At 47.4% G+C, this 12,779-nt stretch overlaps 1 protein-coding gene across 1 annotated transcript in view; it reads right to left on the bottom strand.

Annotated features, from left to right (window-relative positions):
- LOC109923077 (transient receptor potential cation channel subfamily V member 5-like) overlaps nt 1-5,454 on the bottom strand; it is a 56,866-nt gene extending 51,412 nt beyond the window's left edge. Inside the window, exon 1 of the mRNA XM_048610950.1 lies at nt 5,324-5,454. Within this exon, the coding sequence (XP_048466907.1) occupies nt 5,324-5,454 (131 nt within the window). The remainder of the gene's footprint in view (nt 1-5,323) is intronic.
- Between the last annotated feature and the right edge of the window lie 7,325 nt (nt 5,455-12,779).

Below are 12,779 nucleotides of genomic sequence, written 5' to 3'. Positions count from 1 at the left end.
TGTGCTGGTCCTGGTGAACAATCTTCCCAGAGAATCACAGGATCATTCTGACAGGAGGACAATCAGCTCATTGTGCCCAGGTTGGCTCGGAGTGATCCAATCAGAGTCCCGTATTCCTGCTCTATCCCGGTAGTCCTGCTAACGTTTCCTTTAGTTATTTATTCAATTCATTATGATACTTACTTTTCAATCTATATACAAACCGTGAGCATGAGTGGGCCATTCAGCCCCTGAGTCCTCGATGAGATAATGGCTGATCTGTGTGTAATCTTAAATCCACATTCCCACCTGCCCCTGATAACCTTCCACCCCTTTACTTAACAAAAACTTACCCATTTACCTTAAAAATATTCAAGAATCTGCCTCTATCACATTTTACAAAAAGTGTTCCAAAGATTATCATAGAATCCCTACAGTGGGGAAGCAGGCCATTTGGCCCATCAAGTCCATACTGACCCTCTGCAGAGCATCCAACCCAGTCTCACCACACCCCCACCCTATCGCTGTAACCCTGCATTTCCCGTGGCTAACCCACCTAGCCTGCACACCTCTGGACACCACAGGGCAAATTAGCATGGCCAATCCACCCTAACCTGCACATCTTTGGAGTTTGGGAGGAAACTGGAGCACCCGGAGGAAACCCACAGGGGTAAAATGTCCAAACTCAACACAGACAGTTGCCCGAGGGTGGAATTGAACCTGGGTTCCTGGCCCTGTGATGCAGCAGAGCTAACCACTGAGCCACCATGTCACCCACTGAGGGAAAAAGTTTTGCCTCATCTGTTTTAAATGGGTGACTTGTGATTTTAGTAACATCATTCTCCTGTAAGAGAAATCATCTTCCCCCATCCCCTCTATTCAGATCTTATATGATTCTGCTCCCACCACAATTGTAGGAGAAGCCTAAACGCTAACAATTGGCTGCATTAAAAATATTCTCTTCATTTCCACAGCCCCCCCACCCTTTCTTTGGCAGCTGCATCTAACAGCTTCACTCCTGAGGATGGAATTAGTACAGCCAATCACAGCTGAGAATGCCACAACACACAAAAATGAGAATTAACCCCATCTCATTTTATGCAAGCATGATAACATGATGACATCCCAAACTAAATAAAATATTCACCTATTATTGATCAAGCCGAAACTGTGATCTGGCGGCTAACGTCACCAGCGAAAAAGATACAAGTATCTTCCTCATGCCCCAATGTCGCTGTAGTGGCTCTGGGCATGTGTTACTGACAGATACCCAGTAAATATGAGTAAACCGATAAGAGTTAATCTGAACTGGACCGTCAAGGGGACACATTCCAAACATAGAATTTGTCAGGCTGGAGAAGTGGCAACATAAACAGATGACAATAAATATTAAGAGATAGAGGGACAGATACAAATGAGGAGATCCAGGGATAGGTATTAAGTAGAAACATTGATAAAAAAAAGATACATTATATTTATAGATGTGGACAGATAGAGATACAATAGAGAAGCATGCGTAGGGACAGAGATCTAATTAGTTACATCTAAAGGCAGGCACAAACACTAAAAGAGAGATAGAAACCGATAGTAAAAGAGATGCACAAGGACACAGTAAAATGCGCAGAGTGAGGGACTGTAAGTTGATAGACTAGGTAGATTGTGATCTGGGTAGATTAACTGCAGACAGACAGATTGACAGAAACAGGTAAATAAATAGATGCATGGTAAATCTGTGTTGTTTAAAACGTCACTAAAGAAGAGTGAACTGTGGAAAATGCATTGTAACACTGTCAAAATGTTCTGCCTGAGACTGCTTCTGTTCCCACCCATCCCCCAGCTCCCTCCCTAACACACTCACTCACACAGACACACACACTCTCTCTCTCACACACACACACATTCACACAATCACACACACACACACTCACTCTCACACACAATCAGCCCCCATCACCCCATACGCACTACAGCCACCCACATTTGCATATACTCCCACCTACACACACAGCCTCAACTCCCCCTGCATATTCAACCCATCCGCACAAAAATACACACGCGCCGCACACCCATCTGCACACACATCCACATTCAGTCACCCATATGCACACACACACATGCACTCCCATCCACATATGGATGTATGCGGATAATCCCCATCCTACATACACACACATACTCTCACACTCACCTATATGACCCATGGACAAATAAAAACATGCAGCAGATTTGCTCTATACTGCAATTAAATGCTAAGGAGATTAATTTCTCTCAGTGTCAGTGTTCACTCCAATCTCTCCTTTCCATTTGTTGGTTACTAGAGTCACAGTGAAATGGTTATGAACTACATGAGACACTAAGAACAGTTAAATTGTGAGGAAGCACTTTTCCCCAGCTCAGAATGTCCCCTAGTGCTTCACAGCCAGTCAGTCATTCTGAAATTTAGTATGTGGTATCATGTAGGAAATGTGGCAGTTAATCAGTGCACAGCAAGATCCCTTGAACAGGTAGACATGACTTCAGTTTAACATATTATTTGGCAGATTGTATGCGACAGGCTCTGCATGCTTTTGTGGAGTTTGGACACTTTTCCCCATCTCTCTCTCTCTCTCTCTCTCTCTCTCGCTTTCTGTACACATTTAAGCATAAAGAACCTCTTGATGTTCCCCTTTGACTGTTTCCCACCAGTCTGATGGAAGGTCAAAGAGGGGCTTGATGGTTCTCCAACCTGTCTAATCCCTTTTGAGTTCCTCACTATTTTCTGGGGTCTACAGTTTCACTGTCATCTTCTACGTATCTTGCTGGTCTGCTGGTCATCCTGCATGTGACAGTCGGCCAGCAGGAGGCAGTGGTCAGAGAAGAACACCGGCTTGACATTGGTGGATCTGACCGAGAACGTACAGGACACCAACAGGAAATCTATCTTTGAGCGGAGAGACCCGTCTGGCCATGTATCTTTGCTGCGCTGCGTCTGCAGGGATGCTGACGATGTTGTGGAGCTTGGGGACTTTAACTGTTTCCATCAGGAAGCTGGACATGGCGTCCAGTTCGCTGTCAGTCCCTCTGGATGGTCCATCTGCATCGATGATGCGGATGAAGTCTCCGGCCAGAATGACCGGCCTGGACGTCACCAGCAGCAGTGGGAGCTGCTCACTCTGTCCCCCCGGGGCGTACACGGTAATTAGTCTCAGGGGAGCGTTTCTGTACATAACATCTGTAATGAGGAGGTGCCTGCCCTCCACCTCCTTAACCTCGGAGATGGTGAAGCTGCCTCCCTGCAGCAGAATATCCAGGCCGGAGGAACGGCAATCATTCCGTGCCCCCCCACCCTGGGACCAAACCGAAGGCCCATGGGTCCACAAGCTTGACCATCTCCCGCAGCGGCTGAGGTGCAGTATCCCACACTCCTGCAGAAACAGGAGGGCCGCTTTGACATTGGCCAAGTAAGGCAATGTGGGGTCACATCGTGTAGTAGATTTAACACAACGCAAGTTAACACTGGCAGTTTTAAAACCCATTGAAATTTTACAGAATTAAGGTCCAGGACTACTCACTGAGGGACTCACTAAAGCTTGGGGCAACTGCTGCCGAGGCGCACTGAGGAAAGACCACCATCTGAGGCCTTTCCACCAACGTACAATGGAGGTCCATTCAGTTATTAGACCCTCTCGGTGCCTGAAATATATATAAATACAGTCTTGTATATGGAAGAAATGTCTTGCATTTGTTTGTTATACACGTGTAAAGACTGTGTACAGAGTCGAACTGCTCAAGCAACTATGTATACATATAAAGATTTTTTGTGAATAAAGTATATTTTTGAAATAAAAGAAAGAACATATCCAATAGTGCAGCATTCTCTCGGTACTAAACGGAAGTAGCATCAACTTGGATGATGTGCTCAAACTCTGGTCTGGAACTTGAAACGAACCTTCTGCCAAAGAAACAAGTGTGAACTCTGAACCCGACAGACATCAAAATGAACACATTGCCTGACTTAGCACTTCTGTGTTTCAAAACATTCATCACAGTCAACACAAAGCAACCTCCTACTAGTTACACAGGCATCCTTTACATATCTGCCTGTTATATAGCTGTCTATTACTCACTCATCCATTACAAATTCACTTTGCCACACCCCCTCATTACAGCCTGGCTATTATCAGCCTCATCCATTATATACCCATAGCATACACATTTGTCATATACCTGTCTTTTTACACACTTCTCCTACTATGTACTCACACATGTTATACACATATCCATGACATATATTGTCTGTTACACACCTGCTCCACACTTGGCAGTTACACAATCATCCAACTGCTAGTTACACACTCGATCTTTCAAATATTTGTTGCATTTTCATCTATTACACATTCACCCATTACTCACCAGTTGACACATACCTACCCCACATTGTTACACGCTTGTCTGCTATATACTCACGCATTGCACACTGTCCCTGACATACACACTGTAACACTTCATACATTCCCTACAGTGTTGAAACAGGCCATTTGGCCCATTGAGTCCACACCGACCCTCCGAAGATCATCCCACCTAGACCCCCTCCCACTTACCCTGTCCCTGTAACCCTGCATTTCCCATGGCTTACCCACCTAACCCACAACTCCATGGACACTATGGGGCAATTTAGCATGGCTAATCCACCCTAAACTGCACGTCTTCGGACTGTGGGAGGAAACCGGAGCACCCGGAGGAAACCCACGGGGAGAATGTGCAAACTCCACACAGACAGTCGCCCGAGGGTGGAATTGAACCCGGGTCCCTGGTGCTGTGAGGCACTGTGCCACACTTGCCTGTTATACACTGACCTGTTACACACCTTGTCTCATGTTCTTCTTCATTGATTTTGATGTTATTCAGTGAAAGACCTCATCAGTAACCGATGGAGAACAGGACAGGATTACCACGCTGGGTTCCAAACTCTCATTTAGTTGGCATTTATGTAGCACCCTTCACAACTTCAAGGCATCTTTCAGCCTGGGTCTCTTGGTTTACGAAAGGAGATATGCACCACCTAAGGATTCCTGTTGGGAATGCAGGTCTGCAGTGAGCAGATTCAGACTCCACCACTACGACCAAACAGACACATCTCTGGTGAGCCCAGAAACTAAGTGCTGTGGGATCATTTAACATTTAGCAGCCTATTCTTACTCACTCAGTGTCCACCCAAGCCCCTCTCCCAGTAGATATCGTCGGTACTAACCAGATATGCCAAATGGACGACTTTCGTTTCATTTTGTAACACAGGAATGTCCCCCAACTCCAAGCTCCTGAACTGAGGAGGAAATTTGTACAGAAAACAGCAACCCTGCCTCACCTCTTGTGCTGCAAAACGTGAAGCTCATCGATTCTCTCCTGCTGGGCAATTCTGGGCTGGAGTTTTACTGACAATCCATTGACTAAGGCAGAGACAGACCATCGACCACTTCCCAATAGAAATCCCATCATCCTTCGCTCGTTGCCTCCAGCTCTTTCTTTCTGTGCCCAGGAAGGTTGGCTGTCAGCTGCCAGAATTAAGAAAACTCCCACCTCTTCCCAAAGTCTGCAAGAGCCCCTTAAAGACACCTCACATCCTTTGAAGTTGGTAAGAATTTGCTGTGAGCCTGCTCCTGCTCAGAGTCCATCCACATGCATTCAGGTTGTGATTTGAACTGAATTCACTTCCTGGTTTAACCCTTTGCTGCCTGTCCCAGCTGTTTCTTCCTGCAATGAGCATATCCAACAAAAGTGACCCTTAACCTCTTACTCTACTTTCCCCACTTCTAAAGGGAACATGGCCCTCAGGGATGGGTGGGGAAATTGCTGGGGTATGTGCTGAACTCAAGGCGTGGGCACACCACTTGTAAACTCATTTGTAAAGAGCAATTTTTGTCAGTTTGGCCCCTTTAAGGAGACACTAAAGATCATTGGTGTCACAGTGGCTGACTTGAGGTTGTCACTCCTACTGAGGGTGTCGTCACAGCAACCAGGGGAGTCTTTTTTCTCTATTTTTGGTGAACTGATCCATTGCAAGGTGGTTGATTGGCAGGGGAACAAGGGTAACGTGTAGATCTCAGAGAATGTGCTGGGGAAATCGCAGATAGTGAGATTATGTGGACTCCTGACAACAAATATACAAACAGTCAGCGCTGACAGATTGTTAAATTCTTGTCAGCAATGTTGCAAGATCTGTGGGAATGTTGAATTTATTACCGCAGTGGGTAATTGACATGCCTACTGCATTTAAGGGCGAGTTCCACAGGTACAAGAGATATTAGGTCAGTTGAGAAAGTTTGATCGAAGTAGTATGTTTAAAAAAGTGCCTTAGAGGAGGAAAGAGAGGCGGAGAGAGGGAAATGCAGATCTTAAGGCTTCAGTAGCTAAATGGTGGAATAATTAAAATCGGACATATAAATGATGCCAGAGTTAAAGGAGCACAGATATCCCACAGGGTTGTGGGGCTGGAAATAACTGCAGAGTTGGAGAGGGGTGAGACCATGGAAGGATTTGAAAATAAGAATGATAATATTAAAATGGATCCAATGATGCTTCACGAGGATCATCGAATCCCTTTAGTGTGGAAGCAGTCCATTTGGCCCACTGAGTCCACACCGACCCTGAGAACATTCCACCCAGACCAACCCCTCTATCCTATCCCTGTATCTCTGCATTTCCCATGGCTGACCCACCTATCCCTTACATCCCAAGATGCTATGGGTCTATTTAGCACGGCCAATCCACCCCTAACCCGCACATCTTTGGACTGCGGGAGGAAACCGGAGCACCCAGAGGTAACCCACGCAGACATGGGAAGAATGTGCAAACTCCGCACAGTCAACTGAGGGTGGGATCCAAAGTAGAACGGTGAACATGGAGATGACGGAAGAAACAGAACTTGACTTCAGTCAGGATATGGGCAGCTTGATTCCAGCGCAATCTGGAAATTAAAAATGGGATCTTTCCATCCACGTCGCTCAGCATCACACCACCTGACATGAAACCGGAACAAAAAAACCTCTGCACCCTAAACTTCAACACAAACTATCAAACTCCTGTGTTCAACTGACATCATAGAATGTTCTGGAACTGTTTATTCAAGAATGGGAAGGCACCGTTCAAATCGATGGGGAGTTAGGCAGTTCCCAAATGTTTGTAGAGATGAAGGAGAAGAGAGCAGTTTGAAAGGAAATAAAGGTGGGAAGTAAGCCTTGATAGCATTCCAACATTCCAGGATACTCCAGGATAATGAACCTTCCATATGAAGCTGTGAACAAACACAGAGGAAATTGCAAAACCATTAAAATTTGCCTTTTCTTCAGTGGCTTTGGATTTCGTTGTTTTACGAATGCAAGAATTTTGGAGGCAGGTTGAAAAAACTTATTGTTTGACTGACAGTCAGGAACTCTCCAATCTGCTAATGATAGAAGACACTCACGTTGAATCATTCATGGGCCCAATCTTAACTCATTCAAAACGTTCCCACATGTCCCAGGTTAAAATGGGGATTAGCACTGGCACACTCACTCCATAAATGCTGTTGCACCGGCTCAATGTTTGTGGTCATTTGTTTCAGGTCATAAAGAACCTTTCATATTGTGTATAGTCAGTGTACATGTGGTTGAGGAAGTGGGGGCAGAGATGTACTGTGACTCCTGGGATAGACCATGGTCATGGACTGGGCTGGGGAGTAGCTCTGTGTGTGTGTGTGTGTGTGTGTGTATGAGAGAGTATGTGTGCGCACGAGCGTGCGTGCATGTGTGCACACAAGCATGCGTGTGTGTGTTCATTGTGTGTGTGCGCAAGTGTGCATGAGTGTGTGCACGAGTGTGCACACGAGTGTGCATGTATGCGTGTCTGTGTGTGTGTGAGTGTGTCTGTGCGTGAGTGTGTGCGTGTGAGTGTGTAGCTGTAGGTATGTGTGTGTGCGCGCACATGCAAGTGTGTTTGTGCGCATGAGCGTGCGAGTGTGTGTGTGCGCGAGTGTGTGTGTGCATGCGCGAGTGTGTGTGTGTGTATGTGCGCGCGAGTGTGTGTGTGTGTACGCGAGTGTGAGTGTGGGGGTGTGTATGCACATTCTCCCTGTGTCTGTGTGGGTTTCCTCTGGGTGCTCCAGTTTCCTCCCACAGGCCAAAGATGTGCTGGTTAGGTGGAGTGTCCAGGGATGTGCATTAGCAGGGGTAGGGTAGGGAGGTGGGTCTGGGTGGGATTCTGATGAAGGGTCTAGGCCCGAAACGTCAGCTTTCCTGCTTCTATGATGCTGCTTGGCCTGCTGTGTTCATCCAGCTCTACACCTTGTTGTCTCATACTCTTTGGAGGGGTCAGTGCGGCCTCAGTGGGCTGCCCCTTCACTGTAGGGATTCTATGAGAGGGAGAGGGGTGTGCCTGTAGACAGAGATTGAGGTTTGGATGGAGGAACTGTGTTGGGAGGACGTAGCTATGACCTGTTGAAGGAAGGAGGCTGAATGAAGGGACCTCCCAGACAATGTCAGATTGAACTGGATAACATGACCTGCAGGAAGGTGAGAAATTACAGTAGACTCAGGCACATTAAGATTCAGGTGTGAGGTCAGCCCTATTCCCTTATCAAGTGCCATGCACTTGTAATCTCTTCTGCTACGCTTCAGAGAAAATGAGTCAACAAGCAAAACATAGTATTCTCCTCTTTTCAGAGACAGTTAAATCGATGACAGCCTTTGATAGCCCGATGTAATCCAACATCAGCTTTTCCCCATCTGTCTCAGTGAGCTTTCTGATCTCATACGTGTAACATGTCACTGAATACATAGGAGGATCAAAGACCATGGAGCAAGGATTCAGATCATAACAAACTTGAAGGGAAATTAAGGTTAAACAAACAAATGTTTACAACAAGTGTAGGGAATGACTATGTGGTTTACTTTGAGGTAAACAATGTGGGGAGGTGATGGCTCGATGGTTTTATCACTAAGGTCATGTTACACACTTGCTTAAAACCTGCTGTCCTGGCAACATGTGCTAAGTGATTGTATGATTAGCAGGTTCAGTTGCATCAAAGTACCTAAAATGTTCAAGCCCATATTAATAGCAGTGTTCTGTTCTTACATCATTGATCTGAATTTGGGTGATATCCAACATGGGTATGGAAGGTTTGAGTTATAAAGAAAGGCTGAATAGGCTGGGACTTTTTTCGCTGCAGCATAGGAGGTTGAGAGGTGATCTTATAGAAGTTTCTAAAAGAAGGAGGGGCACAAATAGGGTCAATGGTAATTTTTTTTTCTCCCTAGGATGGGGGATTTCAAAAATAGGTTGCACATTTTTAAGGTGAGAGGAGAAAGATTTAAAAGAGACATGAGGGGCAACTTTTTTACACAGAGGGTGGTTCATGTGTGGAATGAACTTCCAGAGGAAGTAGTGGATGTGGGTACAATTACAATGTTTAAAAGACATTTGGGTAAGTACATGAATAGGAAAGGTTTGGAGGGATATGGGCCAGGAGCAGGCAGGTGGGACTAGTTTAGTTTGGGATTGTGAACAAAAACAGAAGTTGCTGGAAAAGCTCAGCAGGCCTGGCCGCATCTGTGAAGAGAAATCAGAGTTAACGTTCCAGGTCTGGTGACCCTTCCTCAGAACACATGGTAGCTAGGAAAATGTTGGTTCATGTACAGAAGATAGGGTGGGAGGAGGGGTTAAGGAGTAAACGATAGGTGGGTATAGAGCCAAAAGAGAGAGAAGAACAGTTGGACAGACAATCTGACCCCACGACGAAAGATATATTTCCCTCCCCACCCCTATCTGCCTTTCGTACGTACCGCTCTCTCTGCGACTCCCTCATCTGCTCCACACTCCCCACTAACCCCACCACCCCCGACACCTTTCCCTGCAACCACAGGAAGGGCTACACCTGCCCCCATACTCCCCCTCACCTCCATCCAAGGCACCAAACAAACCTTCCACATTAGACAGGCGTTCACCTGAACATCCGTCAATGTGGTCTATCGCATCCGCTGCTCCCGATGTGGCCTCCTCTACATCGGTGAATCCAAGTGGAGGCTCAGACACCGCTTTGTAGAGCATCTGCGTTCTGTCCGCAACAAACAACAACACCTTCCAGTCGCAAACCATTTCAACTCCCTCTCCCACTCCCTGAACGACATGTCCATCCTGGGCCTCCCCCAGTGTCACAATCTCACCACACTGCAAACTGGAGGAGCAGCACCTCATATTCCGCCTCGGGAGCCTACAGCCTGATGGCCTAAATGTGAACTTTACCAGTTCCAAAATCTCCCCACCCCTGGCCTCATCCCATGACCAACCCTCCCTCTCATCCCCACCTCCTTGACCTGACACAACCTGTCCATCTTCTTTCCCACCTATCCGCCCCTCCCACTTCACTGACCAATCCCCACCACTGCCTACCTGCACTCACCTATCACCATCCACCTCCCTTCCCCAGCCCCACCCCTTCTCCCTCTATTTCCCAGCTCCCTTCTCCTCCTCCATTTCTGAAGAAGGGACCTGACCCAAAACGTCAGCGTTCCTGCTCCTCTGATGCTGCCTGGCCTGCTGTGTTCCTCCAGCCCCACATGGTGTTATCTAGGACAAACAAAGGAGTTGGCCACGTGACTGCCGACATCAGTGACAATCGTGTTACTTCTGCTTCCTCCCATATGACTGCTCCAGTACACACCCCCACTCCTGGCCCCGTCTCTACACCCAGGCCCAGACCCAAACCCTGTTGGGTATTCACCTTCCCCCAGGACCTCCCCCCTCACGGAAGCTCAATGGTCAGTCCTCAGTAAAGGGCTCACCTTCATTCCCCTACATCCACACATAAACAAATTCAGCACACACCATGATGTTCAGCTCTTTATCCCCCGCCTCCACACCTATTTCTTTGAATGGGAATCCAACCCAACCCCTAACGACCCCTTCTCCCACCTCCAGAAAACTCTTGGAAACCCCCTCCTGCCCTCCTACCCTCCCTCAACCTTTTCATCTCAAACTGCTGCCGTGATATCAATCACCTGAACCTCTCCACTCCTCTCACTTACTCCAAACTCTCCCCCTTGGACTGTGCAATTACTCCAACTTCTCCACCTCTGCTCCCTTCGCTCTGACTTAACTTCACCATTAAACCCACCGACAAAGGTCGGTGTGCAGTGGTAGTATGGCAAACTGACCTCTGCATTGCTGAGGCCAGATGCCCACTCTCTGACACCTCACCCCACCGTCCCCTCCTCTGATCACCAAACTATCATCACCCAGACCATCAATAACCTCAACACATCAGGAGATCTCCCGTCCACAGCCTCCAACCTAATAGTTTCCCAACTCTGCACTGCCCGTTTCTATCTCCTACCCAAAATCCAAATACCCCAACTGCCCCAGTTGACCCATTGTGTCTGCCTGCTCCTGCCCCACCAAGCTCATCTCCTCCTATCTCGACTCCATTCTTTCCCCTTTGGTCCACAAACTCCCTACTTACGTTCGGGACACAACCCATGCCCTCCGCCTTTCCTAAGACTCTCAAGTCCCCAGGCCCCAACACCTCAACTTCACCATCGACGTTCACTCTATGTACACCTGTATCCCCCACACGGAGGGTTTAAAAGCCCTCCGTTTCTTCATCTGCCCTAGGACCAACCAGTCCCCCTCCACTGACACTCTCATTCGCTTGGCTGAACTGGGCCTCACTCTCAACAATTTCTCCTTCAATTCCTCCCACATCCTACAAACCAAAGGGGTGGCCATGGACACCCGCATGGTCCCAAAATATGACTGTCCAGCAGCAGCACCATCCCTCACCTCTTCCTCTGCGATATTGACTGCATCGGTGCAGCCCTCCCCCTCCTGACCTAACCTAACCCATCCATCTTTCACCTCACCTATCCGCTCCACCCTTCCCATGGACCAATCACAATAACACCTTACCTGCATCCACCTATCGCCATCTCTCCTACGGCCCAAACGACATCTCATTTTCCGCTTGGGGACCCTACAGCCCTCCGGACTCAATATTGAGTTCAATAAATTTAGGGCCTGAACTCTCCCATGTCCCAGCCCCCTACCCTGATACACCAGGCCTTGTTATCACATAGCCTGCCATTACACACTACCTATTGTTAGTCACTCACAGTCCCCATTAACAACTACTCACCCCCCAGCCAGATCGTTATCAGCTCCTTTGTCTGTCCAACTGCTTTTCTCTCTCTTTGAGCTGTATCCTATCGTTTACTCCCTACCCCACCCCGCCTCCCTATTTTCTGCATATAATCCGACTTTTTCCCAGCCACCATCAGTTCTGAGGAAGGGTCACCGGACCTGAAATGTTAACTCTGAATTTTTCTTCACAGATGCTGCCAGACCTGCTGAGCTTTTCCAGCAACTTCTGTTTTTGTTCCTGATTTACAGCATCCGCAGTTCTTTCGGTGTTTAGTTTGGGATTGTGTCCGGCATGGCCTCATTGGACCAAAGGGTCTGTTTCCATGCTGTATGGCTCTGACTCTATTTGTTGATAAAGACATTTTCACTTCTTGTCCCTTGCAAGAGATCCGGTCTCTGAAGAAGTGTCACTGGACTTGAAATATTAACTCTGTCTTTCTCTCTCCACAGATGTTGCCAGACCAGCAGTATTTTTTCTCCAGCAGTTTCTGTTTTTGTTTTGATCCAGTCTCTGAGGTGGGTCACCCACACTGGAATCGAGGCCAGTCAGGCTTCCAGGAGGCAGATGATCGATGGTACTTGCTGCTTCAGTTTCTGCATCCCAACAGGTCTTCCTGTGCCATTTTCCAGGGCAAGGGTAGGCATCCCCATGC

This window comes from Rhincodon typus, chromosome 23 (assembly GCF_021869965.1).
Source record: "Rhincodon typus isolate 14 chromosome 23, sRhiTyp1.1, whole genome shotgun sequence".
NCBI lineage: Eukaryota > Metazoa > Chordata > Chondrichthyes > Orectolobiformes > Rhincodontidae > Rhincodon > Rhincodon typus.
This window is presented reverse-complemented; position numbering and strand designations above follow the sequence as displayed.